The sequence below is a fragment of the Panthera pardus genome, unplaced genomic scaffold (genome assembly GCF_024362965.1).
Source record: "Panthera pardus isolate Hobbes unplaced genomic scaffold, ASM2436296v1 HiC_scaffold_27, whole genome shotgun sequence".
NCBI lineage: Eukaryota > Metazoa > Chordata > Mammalia > Carnivora > Felidae > Panthera > Panthera pardus.
The window spans coordinates 117,625,685-117,647,007 of NW_026526843.1; the positions used below are offsets into that span (position 1 = coordinate 117,625,685).

The 21,323-nt window shown below is 46.7% G+C and overlaps 1 protein-coding gene across 7 annotated transcripts in view; it reads left to right on the top strand.

Annotated features, from left to right (window-relative positions):
* Positions 1–19,380, top strand: part of MID1 (midline 1) — a 547,050-nt gene extending 527,670 nt beyond the window's left edge. For all 7 annotated transcript variants that reach the window (XM_019417856.2, XM_019417859.2, XM_053891845.1 and 4 more), the window contains 3 exons: positions 6,940–7,101; positions 11,212–11,419; positions 16,560–19,380. In XM_019417856.2, coding sequence (XP_019273401.1) covers positions 6,940–7,101; positions 11,212–11,419; positions 16,560–16,908 — 719 coding nt within the window. In that variant the 3' untranslated portion in view covers positions 16,909–19,380. The remainder of the gene's footprint in view (positions 1–6,939; positions 7,102–11,211; positions 11,420–16,559) is intronic.
* The last annotated feature ends 1,943 nt before the right edge of the window (positions 19,381–21,323 follow it).

The window sequence follows — 21,323 nt, forward strand, 5'->3', positions numbered from 1 at the left end:
CCCATGTGAGGTCCTGCGCTGACAGCGGGAGCCTGCTTGGGATTCTCTCTCTCGCCCTCTCTTCCCCTCCCCTGCTCACACGCTCTCCCTCTCTCTCTCTCTCTCAAAATAAACTTTAAAAAAAGAAAAATATTAAGAAAAAAAACCAAAGTTACCCACTACATCAATTCTATTTCACATGCGTCTTTCCTGGGACAGTCTGTTAATAGACGGGCGTGCATATACAATCACAGTCACGGAGAAATACCTTTTTAGGGGCGCACAAGGTAACATGCCATACACAGCTCCTTACCTTGCTTTTTTCACCCAGAATTTTCTCTCTTTTGATGAACCCAGGGACAACGGATTAGGGACCTTAAGTACGTTTGCAGACTCCCATTACCTTTGCCATATAATACAACACCAGGAGCGTTAACGATGATAACGATGGCAAGACTTTTGTCCTTTGCCATATTCTCTTGGTTAAAAGCAGGTCACAGGTGTTGCTCACACTCAAGGAGAAAGAAATGCACAAAATCATGAATAGTAGAGTGAGAACCACGGCGGCTACCCAAGTTATGTCTTTCCTGAGGTGTCTTGAATCAAATGATTATGAGCGTTTGGACAGTACGTAGCGCCTTGGCCTGGACTGGCGGGCCTTTGTATCAGTTGGCTTCTGCTGAACAGCCAACAACCGCAGAAGCTAGGTGGCGGATGACAATCCACACGCATTGCTTGTGTGTCCGGAATCCGGTGGGAGTCCGCTAGGAGGTCCCGCTGACCTTGGTGAGGCTCCGTCATGGTCCGGCTGCTCGGCCAGGGCACACTGTGCCCTCCCACAGTCCCGCTCAGGTGCCTTCTCCTGGCGATCGCAGCGTGCGGGTGGAGGGGCAGGCCCGCTTGCACACGTGCTTTGCAAGCCCTTGCCTTTGTCGTGTTAGCCGATGTGCCACAGGCCAAAGCAAGTCCCCTGGGCGAGGCCAGAGTCAGAACGCGAGGGCCTTCAGGGTTCCATCACAAAGGGGACGGATACGGCCAGGAGGAAGGAAGCAGAGCCAGAAGGCAGCCCGCTCTAGAACCCTAACTCGATACCAGCTCGCCCCTCCATCCCCAGAATGAAAAGAAGAGATCTGTTGCTTGAAACTTAGGGCTTCTCAGGTGGCTAAGCTGTGACTAACTTGGCTTCCATGCTGTCGGCATGAAAACTAATACCCCAACAAGACATATAAATGGAATAGAGGAGCGAAGGCCATGCCCATGGAAATCCCGTGGCAACAGCACTCCTGAATCCACAGCTTTATGCTTGGTGATTCCAGGGAAGGTGTTTTGTTCCCCAAGAGCAGTGGCCACAAGAAAATACATGGGAATGACTTCATGAAGATGACAGACCTTGCTTATTTAACGCACAGGTGCCAAAAAGGCCATTCTCCCAGGACGGATGGAAAGCAGGGGACACTGTAGGTGCTCATCTAATGGGGGTACACTCATCCGTTTGTTGGTCTCGAGAGTTATTTGTCCCTTGAATGTCCATTGAGCCACTATAGTGAAGCCCTGAGGCCTATAGGATCAAGTTGTAACAAGGAAAGAATAAACTTAGATAAATAGGCAATTGAGGGGCCCCCGGGTGGCTCAGCCGCTTGAGCGACCAGCTGTGGCTCAGGTCACGATCTCACCGCTCCTGGGTTCGAGCCCCACGTCAAGCTTTGCTCTGACAGCGTAGAGCCTGCTTCAGATTCTCGGTCTCCCTCTCTCTCTGCCCCTCCCCTGCTGGCATTCTCTCTCTCTCTCTCTCTCTCTCAAAAGTAAACATTAAAAAACATTTTAAAAAGGCAAGTGAGATGCAAAGATCTTCAAATTATTTTCTTCTTAACTATTATACGTATTTGTAGTGACTGAGAGAGACCTGGATTTGAATCCCAACTTTGGGCCACACTAGCTCCGTAATTTGGGGGCAAATCATCTAACGTCCTCTGAATCTGTTTCCTCATCTGTAAGAAGAGGTAATGTTTTACCTTCACATGGTTGAGATAACAAAAGTATAGGTCTTAGCCCCGCATTTGCCACAGTGTTGGCACATAAATATTCAAAGTTCTTATTCGTACAAAAATATAGACTACAGTCGCCTGTCATTGCATTTTTAAAAAAAAAAAAAAAAAGCTGATATTTTGGGGGTGCCTGCGTGGCTCAGTGGGTTAAGTGACCTACTCTGGCTCAGGTCACGATCTCGCGGTTTGTGAGTTCGAGCTCCGCGTTGAGCTCTGTGCTGACAGCTCAGAGCCTGGAGCCTGCTTCGGATTCTGTGTCTCCCTCTCTGTCTCTTTCTGCCCCTCCCTGCTGGCACCCTGTTTCTCTCTGTCTCTCAAAAAGCAAATAGATGTTAAAAACAAAAACCAAAGAACCTTTAAAAACAATAAAAAGCTAGTATTTTTGGTCATATGGTAAATGTCTGTCATGACATTTGGATTGTCTACGCGATAGCATTTTGCACAATCGTCACGTGAAAGCCCTTCCCTGAATATTGTTTGTCCATCTGTCCTACCATTTGGAGGAATATCCCTTGCAGATGTCACATTGAATGACAAGATCTAATAATAAAACTGTACAGAAAATTCGAAGGCATTATACTCCCAAACTGGTCCTGGCTCCTTGTGCGGCTAGGTCACCGGTGCCTTCACTTGTCAGAATAAATCCTAGTTAATTGCCCACAACTGACTTTGGTGAAGGAGAATTAGATAAGATCTGTGCAGCTTTTAATCTTATAAAAAGGCTCTCCCTAACCAAATTCATATATTCAAATGCAAAATTAACGACGCTATTAATTTTTTATTACGCATTTTTATTAACAGACTTGCGACTGCAGATGTTAATGAATTGCTTATTAATAAGTAGATATGTATTTAATTTTGCCACGTTTTTCATGTTTTCTTCCAGAACTTCTTCCAGTGCACCATTTGCACTCTTAAATGGGGCCTTTTCCCAGCAGCCTATTTTTATCACTAGCCAAAGTCATAAGATGCATTTCTCCAAGTGTTCATGGCAAAGCAGTTATCTGTATTTAATTAATTTTAGTCATTTTGAAAACATTCGTGAAAGTTATTAAACAGATAGAGAAGAAGGAAAAGAATGTGCGCTTCTGTCCAATCTGTGAAAAGAAACAAAGGATGTTAGCAGCCGGTGCACAGCCTCTCAGAAGGGTGTCCACGTTGCATCATGTTTTATACATAATGTTTTACTGCAAGATGACAGTTGCTATACAAGGCTCTGAAATCCCAAATGTAATTAGGATCTTGTAATGAGCGGCATTATGTAGGGAAATGCTTCTGACCCGTTGTGAATGAGAACAAAATGTATAAAATTGAAAAACTCAATTAAGTTTCATTATGAACTAATTATCTTCCAAGTTCCATTGTTGTTTTAATACTTCAAGCTGAATTAGAGAAGGTGAACGGCGGAATACCCTCAAAGACGATTGAAAACGAATTTGGAGACGAGGGAAGTTTCTGTCGGGATGGTTGCATGGGTGTCTCATAAAGAGGTGAAGAAAACCCGGTCGACATTCCCGACACGGTGGGGTATCGGGGCAGAGAGGTCTGGCACAAGAGCGACGCTAGCCACGCAATAGCTTTGTACTCTGAGGCACCCACCCCCTTACTCCAGCCCCCAAAAGAAAATGGTCGGTGTTGCTTTCTTGGCATTTTTAATCAACTCCTCGGTTATTGCCCCGGCAATAATAATAACACAAAGGTAAGCCTAAACAGGAATAGTGAGTATTCACGAAAGCAGACTGTCCCAGTGCAAAGCCATCCAATCAAATTTTACTACGCCGTAAACATTTTGTTCTTTTAATAGTCAAGGAGAAAAATTAGTGACCTCTTCAAAATAATCAGGATGGTCAGAGTCCCTTTCCTGTTCAGTAAAGCGTTCTGAAACATTAAATCTTTGTTGGGTTAAGACTCTGGATTATAGGCCAAGTTGCTGTCTGCTTTAGGATGTTGTTGAAAGCGTTCCCCCACCACATGAGGCCCAGCTTTTCGGTTGTACAGTGATGTAAAGTTTATTGAAACATTTTTACATTCGCTGTCTTTGACCACAATACTCATTTTACTGTAACGTAGGCAATTAAACGGGACCAGTGTAAACGCAGTGACATTGATAGGATTCTCATTTGATTCTCCTGAATGCTGTTATTGTTTTCGTTCGTGCTTGACTGCTGTTGACAAAGGTCTAGGCATATGAGTAGATTATCCTAGGCAATAGAAAAGCTCGTTGTTTTTGTTTTATTGCTATTGTAAGATTATTATTAAATGCCTAAAGTGAGTTAGACAGGCTTGGGGCCCAGAGCTCAGCGTTCAAAATGGCCCTTCTCTGGTTGGATCGAAATCTCTCATTCGGCCATGCCGCTATCCGGAAGCATTGAGTTTCTTGCAGCCACATTCAAGGAAAAAGTAAGGTGAGAAAGTATCAAAAAAGATACGTAGTAAGGAGAGTCCCATGTTGCTGAACCACTTATGCGTGTTTCCCTGGGTCTAAGAGTTAGGGGGAAATTGGGGGGAGGAGTGGGGTGGATGCCATGTCTCCGACACCCACTCAACCCGTTCTGTGAGTTTCCCGTTGTTCCCTTGTTTTTCGCTGGCTTTATCAAGTCTGGCAGTCCTCCTGGCGAAATGTTCGCAGGTGGGGATGAAAAGAGGTGACAGAAAACTCACAGGGTCATGTATATATCTATGACTCACTGAAGTGTGTCTAAAGATACTATGCACCTAAGGTACAAATCATATGAGGTGAATTTTCACACTTGACAAAATACTTTCAGGGTTCCTTCCAACTGTGAGACTACCAGGAACACTTGAGCTCCAGAGTTGGAGAAAGCATTTAGTAGGATTCAAAGACAGATGTCATGGGGCTGTGAATACCTTGGAATGCTATGCAAATATTTGTGGGTTGGTATGGAAATGCACATGTGACTTTCTTTCTTTAGAAATGTTTTATTAGATTCTCAAAGAGGTGAGACCAAAGAAAGATTAAGGGACTGCTTCTTGGGATTATGGTAAGGTATAAGTTGCCTCAAGATCAAAAGAACGAATCCTTTGACTTGCAAATCCACTGAAAGGGAAAGAGTGGGGGGAGTTGGGAGCCCCTCAGGAAGTGGAGGGGCCCAGCCCTCTACCAAGAAATGGTGAAGGAAATTCACCAGAGCCAGGAAACTTCATGACAGCCAGTCGCGGGGGGGGGGGGGGGGGGGGGGGGGGGGGGGGCGGGGGGGGGGGGCGGGGACGCTGGGAAAATGTTCTCTTTAGAGTGGATGGAGATTGATGGGTGGAGAGAAGAGAGTTGGGCCCAATACCAAAGAGATGTTTTCAGCATCAGCCAGCTGCAAAACAAAACGGGCTTCCTTTTCCCTCCATGTTCTTCCAAGCATCATAAATCCTCAGCCTGCCCCCCAACCCACATCCTGCAGAATGCAGCCGGAACTCTACTCTGAAACCAGCCGTGCCAGGGAATGCAGCTGGTCAAAACTCCCCGTTCCTGCTCTTCTAAGAGCCGCACTGGGCCCTCAGCTGCCTGCTTCGGGGTTCTCGTAGGGAACCCTCGTAGGCGCCTGACTTGGTTAATTACGGCCACACTAAGTCTGCATCGCAGACAGCCCCGATGATCATTTTCCTAGCTCCCCTGTCAGCAGCTGGGCCAGGCCCTGCTGGCCTCCCTCAGGCACCGGCTGCCTGTAGAGCTGTGACCTAGATCTCTCCTCCTGCTGCGATGAGCAGGCTATCTGGGGAATGTTCTCCCCGTGGCAAAGGCAGAGGCACGAGGGCTCAACACAGTCTCAAGGCCCTGTAATGCCTGCCCTTGCAGCCAATCACACGGCCAAATCGAAGGCCGTGTCGTAGGGCGATATATCCCATCTGGGGAGCGAGCCAGTGCGAAGTCACTTAGGCCTGGATCCGGGGCAGGGGTGAGGAATTAGAGGTTCAGCTTCTCATCCGTGATTCAGGTCTCTTCTCACTTTCCTGAGTCTCACGATTGACGAGGTGCAAATTTTAAGGGGTTACCGTAACAAGAGGTGTGGGGTGAGGGTGCAGAGAGCGGACCCAGCGGGAACCCGCCGCTTTCTTTACATCACCACGGCCCCTAACAACACGTCGCACACACACACGTGCACAAGACACCAGACAGAAGTGCCTTTGCTGCTCTTTACGCTGAACAGAATTTGTGTTTATAACAATTTTTTTTATCTTAATTTTTTTTAATGTTTATTTTTGAGACAGAGAGAGACAGAGAGACAGAGCATGAACGGGGGAGGGGCAGAGAGAGAGGGAGACACAGAATCCGAAGCAGGCTCCAGGCTCTGAGCTGTCAGCCCAGAGCCCGACGCGGGGCTCGAACCCACGGACCGCGAGATCGTGACCTGAGCTGAAGTCGGACGCTTAACCGACTGAGCCACCCAGGCGCCCCTGTGTTATAATTTTTAATACTTTTTTTAAGGTTTATTTATTTTGAGAGAGACAGACACAGCATGAGTGGGAAAGGGCAGAGTGAGTGAGCAAGAGAGAGAGAGAGACAGAGAGAGACAGAGAGAGAATTCCAAGCAGGCTCCACGCCACCAGCACAGAGCCCGATGAGGGGCTCGAACCCACGAAGCCGTGAGATCATGACCTGAGCCGAAACCGAGAGTCAGACGCTCAACCGCCTGAGCCACCCAGGCGTCCCCCCGCAAGATAATAGTTGTAACTGGTTTTTCCATTTAGAGCACACAATAGGAATATATAATAACAAATACAGGTTGATCACCTACCGTAGGCAGGAGACTGAGCACTGGAACATACTAGGGGTCTCTCTCAGAAGTGGCCAAGCACCCCACTTGTGGTTCACGTAACCCCCGATTACACAGACTCGGAGTCGCGCAGACGTCGCCCCACGCTTGCGCCAAAGCACCGCACCGTGTTCTGCTTGGTTTTGCAGGTCTGTGTAACTCTGCCGACAGCTGGATGATCGTGCCCAACATCAAGCAGAACCACTACACCGTTCACGGTCTGCAGAGCGGCACCAAGTACATCTTCATCGTCAAGGCCATCAACCAGGCGGGCAGCCGCAGCAGCGAGCCTGGGAAGTTGAAGACAAACAGTAAGTGTCGCCTCCCTCCTGCTCTCCTCTCAGCTGCCTCGGTCCCCCCTTTCTGTTCCTTTTCTCTGCCTCGGGCATCGCCGACGGCCTCAAGAAGCAAGTCCAGAGCTAACGGGTTCCAAAACTGACTCGACCCTTAAGGGCTGTGAGTCCATCCACCTCTCTGCACTTCAGTCTGCTCATTTTTTTTAAAAAAAAACTTTCGTTTTAATGTTTATTTATGTTTGAGAGAGACAGAGACAGAGCGCAAGTGGGGGTCGGGCGGAGAGAGGGGAGACACGGAATCCGAAGCGGGCTCCAGGCTCCGAGCTGTCCGCACAGAGCCCGACGCGGGGCTCGAACCCACAAACTGTGAACTCATGACCTGAGCCGAAGCCGGACGCTCAACCGACTGAGCCGCCCAGGCGCCCCTGTAGTATTGCTTTCCATAGCAGAAGAGCACATGAACAGCTGTTTCTTCAGGAATTCTTTATTTTACTCCAGATATCTGTCTGGCTAGGTCTGTGATTCTTAGAAGCGATTCTGCCCACCCCAGGGATATTGAACAGTGTCCGGAGACATTTTGGGTTGTTACAACTGAGGCGGATGCTACTGTTATTTAGTGGTTAGAGGCCGGGGCTGATGCGAAACATCCCACACCACACAGGACACAACAAAGAGAGATCTGGCCGATACATGTGTCTTGTAACACCGTCATCTCCCTCTCTGTCTCTGCCCACATGTGTTTTGTTTTATCCTCTCTTTTCTCTTGACTATTTTTGATCTAGAAATATGTTCCGTAACATGGAGTTTCTTTTGCCCGGGACCTCCCGAGAGAAAGCAAATTGGAGCGTGTCGGTACGGCACCGTGTTATAAGGTTCTCAGCTGGTCAACGGAATAGTTAACTGCTTTTCAAGAGGAACCCTCATTTAACCCAAGGCCTTGATTTCAGTGGTCAAATACGTCTATTTTCCTCCAGACATAGGTGTTTAAGACACATTCTCTTAAACACTGGGCTCCTTTCTCCTCCAGTGTTTCTGCTGGTAAAGGAGGAGATGTTTTTAGAGATTAATTAGGGGGAAAAAATGAGTAAATACATACACCGAGGTTAATTCTGTATCTTGGAGACATCCTGCTTGTGCTCCATCAGATTTAAATATTAAATGTTAAAGATAATGGATTCATTTCATGTAGACTATAGATAATGTCATCTTCTATTTCTAGACATGCAGTCATTGAACAGATGTTATCAAGTTTTACGCGAGGAGTTGGCAGACTTTTTCTACAATGTGCCAAATAGTAAATATCTGGGGCTGCGCAGGTCAGACGGTCTCCGTCACCATCCGCTCATATCCAGCTCTGCCGTTGTAGTGCAAAAGCAGCCACAGATTACGCATAAATGAATGGGCGTGGCTATGTTTCAATAAAACTTTATTGACAGACACAGGCAGTGTGCTGGATTTGGCCTGCAGGCTGTGGTTTGCCAAACTCCTATGTGTGCAAATATTACAGTGAATTGAATTCTTTAGTAAAGTAAGTGATTAATTTGTTCCTTGCACCGATGTGTCCTCATGAAAGCAGAAGCCTCTGACTTGGACAGAGCAGGCGAGGGTTTGTGTGAGAAACACAGCTGAGGCACAGGTGTGAATTTGCTCACTGAGGGGGCAGGGGTTGGGCCTGACCTCAGCTGGCGTGATCCCGCTCCGTGCATGTGTAGGTGAGGGTGTGAGCTGAGACGAGACAGGACACATCTCACCATTATGAGGCCAATCTTTCTTTTTTTTTTTTTAATGTTTATTTTTTAGAGGGAGGGGGAGGGGCAGAGACAGAGGGAGACACAGAATCCGAAGCAGGCTCCAGGTTCCGAGCTGTCGTCACAGAGCCCGATGTGGGGCTCGAGCTTGTGAACCGCGGGATCGTGACCTGAGCTGAAGTCGGACGCTTAACCCACTGAGCCACCCAGGCGCCCCATGAGGCCAGTCTCTCTGATGGCTATAACATTCTGATATTTCTCACTGGAAGAAGGGCAACCAGAACACGGCCCTCGTTTTCCGTGATGGCGGCCTTTTTGACATTTCCTCCTAGTCTGCCCATTAGCGTCTGGTTATTTTTGCATACATTCCGTCTTCCACCTTTAAAAGTTGAAATATTTGAAGCAAAACTATCTTCATGCTCTTCTTGCCTTGGTTCATACTTTATCCCTAATAGTTGCTGATGTGATCACTCCTGAGGGCATATTTATTTCACAGGACGAGCTGAAATGTAAATGACACAGGTAATCCATTAGGTCTCACAGCCTCTGAGAATGTCCGCTGCCCTGATCAACACTTGAAGATCTTCTCAGCTCTCTCTTTAACCTTTTCTGTGATGTGGACAGAAATCTAAATCGGGTCAGCAGACTTCAGCCCAGACTACAGCCAAATTTGGCTGTCTGTTTTTATAAATAAAGTTTTATTGGCACACGACCCACGCCCGTCCTTTTACCTCTTGTCTCTGGCTGCTTTCGTGCCGCAATAGCATTGTTAAGCGCCCACAGAAGAGACCACGTGGCCAGCCAAGCTAAAAATAACCTATCCGGCCTCTTACCAGAAAGATGTGCTGGCCCTGATCTAAAAGGATTTTAGAGGTGTCGGCGTCATGTTTGTATCCGAGTGGAGACTGGAAATCCTCTGGCCTCCCCGCACGTGACCTAACACGCCTTCCCCCAGGCTCTCGGTGTCAGTTTCTCAGCGGCATCATGTATCGCCACAGCCAACTTCCCAAACTTTTCCACTGGCTGTCTCCCAGCGGGCCTACCAACTGCACCAGTGGCTGTGGAGTTTGGGCATCATGGTATTTGCGTCCTCTCGTAACTCATTTCCCACCTTTAGAAGCTTGTACCCGATGTGGTGTTGGATGGCAGGCGGTCCTCCAAAGCAGTGTTAAATCCAAAGGAGTAACAACGGCTATGGCAAGATGTTCAGGTGGGACTCTGCCAAGATTTTCTAATGGTTCAGTCTCCAAAAACACAAATGTGAATAATGAAATAGAGAGGTAGGGAGGGCCTTATTTAATATATATTTTTTATTTCATATTTATTTGATTATGTATACACACACACACAACTCAGGAGTAGAAAACCAGGTGTTATGATCACATTTTTTTCCCTGACCTTGTTGTGGGCTGAAAAATACACATTTTTTTCTTGTTAAAGTTTATTTATTTACTTTTGAAAGAGAGAGAGAGAGAGCACAAGCAGGGGAGAGACCGAGAGAGGAGACACAGAATCCGAAGCAGTCTTCAGGTTCCGAGCTGTCGGCACAGAGCCCGATGCGGGGCTCGATCTCACAAACTGAGATCATGACCTGAGCCAAAGACGGATGCTTAACCAACTGAGCCACCCAGGCGCCCCCAAAATACACATCTCTATAGCCACTCTGAGCTCACGGGAACAATTGTTAATTTTCAACAATTTCAGAATAACGTAAAGCCTGTAGAATATTCCATCTGCCAAAATCTGCATTCTTGATTTCTTTGGTTTCTTGTCTGAAGTCTGCTGAGCATGAGCCACATTTTAAGCTGGACTGAATATGGGAATGGTTGAAAATGAAGTCTTCATTTTCTCCTTCCTTTTGGGACACTGTTTGGCCAGTATGTACCTGTGCTGCTTGGGTCCATCTGGGACCCATGAAGATAGCTGTGGTTGAGCCCTGCCCATGGTACTGTTGAGTCCTTAGGTGTAACAACTCTGGATCCCTGTCTTGGAACTGATGGACGGGGAGTTCATGAAGGCAGGGACGTGTTCATCTCCACTATATTACTGTGCTTTTTAAATCTGATTCTGAAAGGGGTGCCTGGGTGGCTCGGTCGGTTGAGCGTCCGACTTCGGCTCAGGTCATGATCTCACAGTCCGTGAGTTCGAGCCCCGCGTCAGGCTCTGTGCTGACCGCTCAGAGCCTGGAGCCTGTTTCAGATTCTGTGTCTCCCCCTCTCTCTGCCCCTCCCCTGTTCATGCTCTGTCTCTCTCTGTCTCAAAAATAACTAAACGTTTAAAAAAAAAATAAATCTGATTCTGAAAAGACATTCTTGGTCATGTCAAAATAAACAGTCCTTTTCTTCTTCCTCTTTGTGTTTCGCAAACTCATTCCCAGGCCAACCATTTAAACTGGACCCCAAATCTGCACATCGGAAGCTGAAGGTGTCCCACGATAACTTGACAGTAGAACGTGATGAGTCATCATCCAAAAAGAGTCACACGCCTGAACGCTTCACCAGCCAAGGGAGCTATGGTGTCGCTGGAAACGTGTTCATTGATAGCGGTCGGCATTACTGGGAGGTGGTCATAAGTGGAAGCACATGGTAGGCAATTCTATCTATCGTCCTCCCGTTATACAAAAGGCACGTCTTAGGCTGTGCTGTGTCGGAGCATTCATCCATACCAGAGCCCATCTTGAAGAATAATAGGCAGAAAAGCCTTTTTAGTCCGTTGTTGCTATGGTAATGCTGCATAACCAGCGCCCCGAAACTCAGTGGCTTCAAAATGATCGTTCGTTTTCGCTCACCAACCACCCACATCCATGGGTTAGCTGTCAAGACCAATCTCAGCCGGGCTTTGCTTTAAGCTGCAGGTTGGATCTAGGTCCATTCTTTGTGTCTCTTCATCCTCTTTGGACGCGAGGGGCACCCGGGCCATGTCTTTCTCAAGGAGCCTCTGCTTACATCACCGTCTGCTGACCTCCGATTGGCCAAAGCCAGTCACAGAGCCACACCCAAAGCCAGTGGTCTAGGGAAGTATATTCCTCCCGTGGAGGTGAGAGGAGGGGGTGAGTATCCGCAAAGCAGTCATCTGATCTACCATTCAGCCAGGAAGAACATTTTTTTTTAAATTCACTCCGAGAATTGCAGCTAAGGTGATCGAGTCCTGTCCCATGCGGGTCAGCCGACTAGAGCCCTGGGGCCCCGTGCCTGTTTTTGTAAATAAAGTGTAATGGGAACACATCCGTGCCCATTCTTTTCCACATTGTCTGTGGCTGCCTTTGAGCCACACAGCAGAGTCGAGCAGTTGAGATGGAACCCTGTGGTCCACAAAGCCGAAAATACCAACTCGGTGGCCCTTTACCGGAAACGTTAGCTGACTCCTACTCTGAAACACTACTTTTCGACCTTTAAAGAAAACTAGTTGCCGTTGCCCTGTATGTTTGGTGATTCTGGACTGGGCCGATTACTGTAAATAGCCAGGAGCCGAGAGGGTGAAGCAGCGATCATAGGCTGGAAATCCCTTCGAAAGGTCCGTTAGATCCAGTCAGGGTGCGGTGTCCACGCTGCAATTGGTTAACCTTGCCTAGTTCGTCTCACAAAGCTGACCTTGTCTATTCCACAGCCACAGACTGCCCCCCCCCCCTTACTCTGGCTGGCCGTTTCACAAACACCTGTTCGCTACTGCCCAAAAAGGCAGCTGTTTTATTTTTATTTGGCATATGTGCCAGGCGCTGGTCTAAGCATTCTACGGATGTTAACTCATCCGTTCATCCTAACAGCCCCACAAAGGCAGGTGCTGCTATTCCTGCTTTACGGATGAGATGGCTGAGGCACGTGCCCACTGGCTCAAGGTCACAAAGCTCAGAGGTGGCAGGGTTAGGAAGTCTGCAGGGTACAAGCGCTTAGCCAAGGGTTCACAAGCTTTTCTGTAAAGGGCTAAAGAGCCAGTGTTGCTGGTTTGGCAGGCCAGATGATTTTTATCCCAACAACTCAACTCTCCTGTTGTAGCGGGAAAACAGCCACGGACCGTATGTCCACGAATGGGTGTGGCAGGGCACAAATAAAACTTCATTTCTAAAAACAAGCAGAGAGCCAGACTTGGCCCATGGGTTGTAGGTTGCTGATCTCTTTCTGCTCTTAACCACCGTGCTTGTGTTTTTGAAACATTATAATTACGCTAGGGCTTACAATGGTATGCTTGACGAGTGAGAGCTTCAACCTTGCTTAAAAAGACACACCTCAAATGGGCATAACCTGCAATGATGAGTATTGTAACGGCTATTTTTGAGATAAGGATGCTAAGACACATTGTGTCCGAAGTCCCTTGCAGTGTTGGTACAAGTCGACAGAAATCTAAAAAGTGAAATCGTAAGCTTGGGTGTCTCCTTTCTCCCCAGAATGGTACCTATATTGGCCAAGCAAGTAGGTTTTCTTCCGTTGTGATCCCCACGATTCTCTTTGCCCAGAACATTTTCCTGTTCCAACATCCTGCCGGAGGATAGAGGACAAATCCTTCCCCCCCAACCTCCCTATTCGGCTCTGGGCCAGATTGGCATTTATAGCTGCAGTGGGGCAAGATAAAAGCCCAAAGGAAAATACAATGAATTTTTGCAGGTGCAAAGGAGCAAACATTTCTAGTTAATTAACGTGCTGTATTAACCTGGGACAGAATCCAGTGTCTAAATAATTACAACCCCATTAATAATTATTTATGATAAATGATACCCGATCATTATGATCTCATTCCCATTGACGAATGGTGCGGGAAATTCCACCAGACCTCTTCAGTTATATAAACACAGATCGGTATTACCTTGAAAACACCCTCCAGATGTCAAAACCAACTCATGAGGGGGGGAAAATTCTAAAATTAATTGCCGCACTTTGGATCATTACAAACTGGATTGTGTCAATTTCAGAAAAAATTCTCGTGTAGAAAGTGGTTTAACATTTCCTGGGAGGTGTTAGAGAGGAAGGGGTGACCCATATGATCAAATGCTTGTGATGCCTTGATTTGCACCAGCTAACGACACGTATATTTTCTCGTGAAATACAGTCCCGACTTTCAATTAACATGTATGTTATGATCCCTGCAATGAGGCATGTTAACATCGCTCTGAGAAACGTAATTTTTATACTTTCTGAATTCTCCAAGTCTCACTGCGTAACTTAATGGAACATTACCTTCTGCCTGCACCTTTCAAGCTCGATGGAAATACGTACATAGTTTTACAGATTAATGATCATATAATGATATTTTCCTTTGCTTAATGGACTATACACAGAGTTATTTTCTCACTCCCTAATGCTGTTAATGTGCACTTGGTGTTTTATGAAATGGTGTTAACTAAACTTGGGTTCGTACATGGATTACTGGGCCAGAAGTCGAGGGGGAAGGGGCGAGATTCTGGATTCTGCTCCTAATTTTAACCTCCGTGTTTTCCCATTTGCTAAATGAAGTCCGTCATACCTGCCGCGGCTACTTCCCGGCGGGTTCAGTTAAGGCTCAGCTGGGAAATCAACGGCAGAGTTCTTTAATAAAACATGAGAGTGGTGACCGGCGACAAGAAGGAAGCAATACAGACATGGCTACTTTGTGATGCAAACGCAGGTTCCGGGTTATCTGAAAAACGGAAACGGCGTCTGCTGGGGCATAGAGAAGGTCTCTGGGGAAAATACTCAAAAACAAAACAAAAACCTTTCCAACGTGCCTCAGGTAGGTAGGGTTCAGCAGAAAAACAGAAGTCAGTCAAGGAGCCCCACGGAGGAGGGGAGCCAGCGGCTTACCAGAACCCCCCTGGTAAGTTCTGGAGTTTGCCAGAAGCCCCCGCAAACCTCACCTCTGCTGTCTGTTGTCTGGAAAAGGGCATTTCCCCACCTCTTAGAACTTCCAGATCTTCTGCAAAGCCATCACGGTGGCAGGACGAGACCCAGACTCCCACTTGAAAAGGGATTCTGGGAGATACAGTCCCGGGATTCACCCTGAGATGCAGAACAGGATTGGCAAGAAGGAAGAGAGGAGGCCAAGGTGATGGCAGACAGGCTGGTACACTGGCCTTTACTGATTTTCGATTCCATCCTCTTTTTTAATTCAGTGATAGCATGTTACTTTCGTTTCTTTTTAACACACCACTCTTAAAGTGATTGTATTTGAAATCCAACATGTGATTTTTAAAAGAATGTCGTTTTATCAAAGACCAATGAAGTCTTTTTCTGTCTGCACTGGGTAAGGTACCATATGTCAATATCCACTTAGACTGGCTTCTGCTACAACATATTAAAAGTTGGGCTCTGAATCATTTATTCTTTCTTAAGAATGATGAGTTTTGCTTATCTTAATGTCTGAAATATCGCAAATGTTAATGGTGGCATACCTCAGCAGGGTAAAAAGAGATTAGGGAGCTTAGAACATTGTAGAAAGAATTCTCAACTTTTTTTGAGCGGTTGAGAGTACATTTATTTATTTGTAAGCTTTATTTTGAGAGAGAGTGAGCACGCAAGAGGGGGAAGGGAGAGGGGAGAGAGAATCCCAAGCAGGTTCCACACTGTCAGCCAAGAGCCCGGCTCGGGGCTCAAACTCACAAACCGTGAGATCATGACCCAAGCTGAAATCAAGAGTCGGACGCTTAGCCAACTGAGCCACCCAGGCGCCCCACGAGTACGTTTAGAATAACCAGGATATCTGTCTCTCAAAGACATTCAGAATTTTTTTTAATGTAGTAGGAAGTTAATTAGAAGGGCTCTTGGCAACGATGAATCACATAATTTCTGGTGAGGGAAGGTATGGGAGAGTGTTGTTTAAGTTTGGGGCCTTTTGAGTCATCTGAGGTTCAAGTACTGATTCTGATGCTTATTGGTAATGTGTTATTGGGCAAAAAGAATAAAACAGCAGTTACTGAAGATTCCTTGCCAGGCCTCGTGCCCAGGATTTTACATGTATTCTTTCCTCTACTCCTCAAAATAACCATCCGAGATAGACGCTGTCATTGTCCCTGTGTTATAGATGAGGAAAATGGCTAGGAGAGGACGAGGAACTTGCCCTGCAAATGAAAATCATTCTCCACACTCGCCTTTTGCAAAGTGTGCTTGAAGTCATGGAAAATGACAGACACGGTGCCGGTTGAAAAATTCAAAGTAGGTCAAAAGGAGAAATCTAGGGTTGTGCCGTCCAGTATGGTAGCCCTGAGCCACATACAGTTATTTGCATAATTTAACTTCATGAAAACTAACTAAATTTAAAGTTTGGTTCCTCAGTCTCAGCAGCCACAGTTCAAGTGCCCAGTAGCCACATGTGGCTCGTGGCTACCATACGGAACAGAGCAGAACCTTTCGCTCATTGCAGAAAGTTCTGTTGGACAGCGCTGGTCTAGAGAATTCACTGTGTGGGTCTTGATGAGTGGAAAGAAAGAAGGAAAAAAGGGAAAGAAGGAAGGAAGGAAGGAAGGAAGGAAGGGGGAAGGGAAGGGAAGGGAAGGAAGATAGAGAGGCAGCAAAACACAAAGTTCAAATTCTCATGTAATGTCGGAACTAAAAACAGGAATATGAGTAAATACAGCAGCCCATTTCCACCCACTGTATGTGTGGGAGGGAAGGAGATGAGGAACACCTGTGTCAGGGTCCTTGCCAAGCTTTCACTGAAGAATGAATCCGGTTCTCGTGACCCCGGAAAACCGTAGAAGGGATCTAGCGCAGCTGTGCCCCACGCCTCACCGTTCTCGCTGTCACCATTTTGTTTGTGCAGGTATGCCATCGGCCTTGCTTACAAATCGGCCCCAAAGCACGAGTGGATCGGCAAGAACTCTGCTTCCTGGGCGCTGTGTCGCTGTCACAATAACTGGGTGGTGAGACACAACAGCAAGGAAACCCCCATCGAGCCAGCCCCCCATCTCCGGCGCGTCGGCATCCTGCTGGACTATGATAACGGTTCCATCGCTTTCTACGATGCTTTGAACTCCATCCACCTCTACACCTTCGACATCACATTCTCGCAGCCTGTGTGCCCCACCTTCACGCTGTGGAACAAGTGTTTGACCATTATAACTGGCCTTCCGATCCCAGACCATCTGGACTGCACAGAGCAGCTGCCGTGAGCACTGGGCCATGTGGAGCTGATTTCTGGGGGATTAAAAAGGGCCGTGGCCACCCTTTCAGGGACCGAGAAAGCACAGGCTTCCAGAGTGTGATTAAATCTCGCCAAAAAGTGTCCAGAAATCGGCTAGGATAGGACTCAAAATAGGCGATTCTCCCCCTTTGCTGTCTTTTGTATTAAGTACACGCTTTAATAATTTCTTCAATTTTTTTTTTTTGTATCTACAGGAAAAATTATAGATTATTTATAAAAGAAACATAACCGGAATTCCAACTCTTAGAAAGTATTTGGTTTTGCACATTAAGAGGCCCAGAAGCGGACGGGCTCTTCACAACAGCCTTCGTCTCGTCACGCTCTGTGGGCTGGAGGAAAAACTCTTGTAGTTTTGTGCGCTTATCCACCTTCTCACATCCTCATATCTCATACCGATCCCCTTGTAGGTCCTGTCGCCCTGACCGTGCATAACAGAATATGCAAGTATCTTAAAAAGAAAACATAGCTTTGAACCTAGTAGGGCAGTAAACGGGCTTTCTTACTGTGGTTTATTTCGAAGTGTTTTAACTGTGATGTCAAAAACTTACTGGCTCAACCGGAACGGAGAGCAAAAGAGAGAATTGAATGAATTGACTCTGGAGCTTGGACTCCACCATGGCCCAGGCTTTAATCACCCTCCAATGGCTGGTGGGGTAATGTTGGAAAGAAAGGTTGCGAAGCCTTTGGCCATGTGTGACCTTACCTTTCCCAGGATTCAGGAATCTGGGAGAACATTAAGAATTGAGATTGCGATTGAGAATAGTCTCTTTGAATCCTACTGATTTTTCAAAACGTCTGAGGCTGATTTGTCTTTGATCAGAAGTAGGGTTCGCTTTCATGACATAAGTCTATTTCGTTCTTCCTTTTAGTAGTGTCTTTAGGCCTGTGACATTGCTTTACCACATTTAATAGCTGTCCTATCTCCCTCTCCCCCAAATCATTTTTCTTCGCTTGCTGGGGCTGAGGGAATACACATTTTCTGTTACAAATGGCAGCACCACTTTGGATTGACTTTGCTCTCCAGGACATCAGCACATGGCCCTGACTGTCTCTACCACGTCCAAATATAACTCACCCGAAAAACACTTAATATTTATGAGTCGGTAATGACAAGGGACGTTGCGTAAAGTACTATTTACTGGTACACGTGCCTCGAAAGTTATAAAAAGACTTTTATTAAACACATCTTGAAAGATGTAGAGGACCCTCTGTGTTCTAGTATAGTTTACGATAGAGTTGTGAAACAAAAAACAAAACAAAACAAAAAAACAAAAAACAAAAAACACGCAAAAAAAATCAAACTATTGCCGAGCTGGAACCTGCTAGTAGAACCAGCTAATAAGCTGTCAGGTGGGATTCTGGGCATGCTGATCCGGTAAGACGGAACGGTCCATGAAGGAAGGCTTTCTTAAGCAGTCCTTGGACCCGGACCAGGAATCTGGCATTGGTTCTATCTTGACGAAGGGCATGATACCCGTAAGTCATTTCATTTGCTAATGTATTGATCTGAACTACTGGGTTGGCCATTTTGACTGAACAGACTGATGAATTTAAGCATTGCTTTTAGCAATTTCGTTGTTAACCAAATCAACCAATTGTCTCCCCGAAATCCGTCCACAGACCCACTGTTTTCAGCATCACGTCATGTGACTGCGAGCCCGGACCCCGTGGGCCACGTCATGGGTGTTTCTGTCCCCTTCACTGGCAGACACTCTCCTTTTTTCGTAACAGATAGAGTTTATATATTTACTATATTATTTATACCCAGATGAATATTTTGATAGCTACTTAGGACAATTTCACATCTCACAGATGGACACCTCAATGGAAAAAAATTAATCATTCTCTGGAAACGATGTTTTTGGGTTTTTTTTTACAACATAAAACAATGTGTATTTGCCTTCCTGGACAAACTGAAAGGGTTGTAATTTTTACATACTGTTTTGGTAGCTGGATAATGGATATTTTAATGCACTTTGTACACCAACAGGTTTTAAATAAAAGGGTCTAAAACTCAGCTTCTGAGTTTTTAAAATCATGGTCGCCAGGTGCCAGTAGATGCTACGGTTTGCCTTATGATGTTAATGTAAAGCATTTACAAGGACAATATTTCCGTGAATATAATGTTTTTCAACATAAAGAAGTTACTACTCAAATTTTCACCGCAAGCCATTTAGTTTATGTTTTGGCTATTTTTATAAGGACGAGAGGGATTATGTTATAATTTGGTTGTGGAAGTGTCACTCTTTGCTAACTTAAAAACCTTGTGGATAGTAGCAGTTACTATTTCCCTGTTGTCCTATTTACAGGAAAATATGTATATGGTGAAAGGCCACAGTGTTTCCTTTCGTTGCTGTAATGATGTAGAAAAGATTTCCACGTGGATTTTTTTTTTGAGAGTCTAAAAAAATATATGCTATAAACATTTGCTGCAGTACAATTCTTTAAGTGGACTGGGGTCACCGTATTTTGTTTTCGAGATCCATAAATTAATACAACCAAATTGATGCGGCGCTGACCAAGGCCGCCGGGTCTGACGTCGTGGGTGTGTGAACAGGTGCTGTCACCATCTTGAAATCCTTAATAATTTGTGAATAAGGGGCCTGCATTTGCATCTCGCGCTGGGCCTCGAACGTTATGTAGCCGGTCCTCATAACGGAACTCAGGAACATGGTACCTCTCTTCCTGGTGGATACAAATGAAGAAACCTGCATCCGGTGTCAAACGTGGCCGGCCGTGTCACTCAAGGAGGAATCTAGACGGATTAAGAGGAGAGCGGGCGTGGGTGGAGATTTTCTTTCCAGCTTGAAAAAAACAAAAAATGACTTCAAAAACTGACTGCAAATATTGACGATGATTTCAGCTGGAGAGGAGGAAACGGCCTGATGACGAACGGGCGGTTCATCACGGTACTGAGATGTTGACCCTGAACTTGCCAAGGAACTGAACCGGCACCGTCCAGCGAGCGTGGGATTCGGCTTCGGCTCCGGGCCCGTATGCGGTGCCTGAAGAGACACACGCACGTACGCTCGCGTACGTGTGCTTTTGGTGTTGGGAAGTTGATGATCTGGTCTGCCTGTGTGAAACGTTAAGCAGGAAGCGGGAGGATGTTTTGGAAATAGTGCTTCTCAGCCAGGGGGCGATTTGGCAATGTCTGGAGTCAGTTTTGGCTACCCCAGCTTGGGAGAGGGCGCTGCTGGCATCTGGTGGGTAGAGACCAGGGATGTCGCTCAGCTTCCCACAGTGCACAGCACAGCCCCCCACGGCCAAGAACGATCCGGGCAAAACATTCAATGCCTGATCTCTCGAAAAGAAAAGGGGACGCTTCACTGCAAACGCTTCACTGCCGTGGCTCCTTCAGTTTAAACAAGATTTACAAAACCGTTACAAAAATCTGGAATCTGAAAGGCGGTCCAGGCCCGCGCAAACGGGAATCCAGTGACTGGTGTCACAGAGATCTGGATGCGATCTGCTCAGTTTGGAAAGGCAGAGTGGACTCTGTGTAGGCCTGCTCCTTCACCTGAACGAATCCAGTCCCTGGTACTCGAGTCGCAGTGCCACGCCCTCGGCCCGGACTGTTCTCTCCATTGTTGTTGCTTTCTGGTTCAAAATAAAATCATTTTTGTGGTTCCGAGGCCCTCTGTCTCGCCTGTCTCTGTTGCCTTGTCATCATTTTGTGTGTTCGCATTCGTGGTTTCCACAAACACTCAGCTTCTGCTGGCTTTTTGAACTCCTTTGCAACATACGGTGTTTCCTTTTCCTGCCCGAAACTCTCCCATCCGGCATCCCGCTTCTCTCCGTTCAAAATGCAGTTCCTTTACAAGCCTCGAAATAATCCCTAGGGAATTTCAAAACCACAATAAAATCCATACAGGAGTGGAGATCCAGCGCAAGAAGGCTTGATGTCGAGTCTTAAGTCTATCCCCAACCCCATCCCATGGCCCCGGGACTTGACCTTCTCCCGTTAGAGGTGCAAGCCCTTTCGATGGAAGCCCGGGCTCTGCCGAGTGGTCGTGGGTCGCCGGCCTCAGTGCCACTGCGAGCTGCTTAGAGATGCCCGTTCTCCAGCCCTACGCCCTGACCTCCTCGGCAGCATCTCCGGGAGTGGGAGCAGCAGTAAGTTCTAACAGGCCTTCCCGGCGATTCTGATGCTGGCCACAGTTTGTGAAGCAAAGCCCCGGAAGGCTTTACCCAGTCCCCTCTCCCGTGTGAAAAATGCGCTCACGACCTGAAGTGTGTTTGATTGTTAACCCGGCAGAGCACGAAACTTGCCTTTTCTTTTTTAGAAATGCTGACTCCTGGATCCCCTTCTGAAACACTGGGGCTGAGAAGGTCTAGAGTGTGGCCCGGGACGCTGTCCTTTTGTTTCGAGTGATTGGAAAG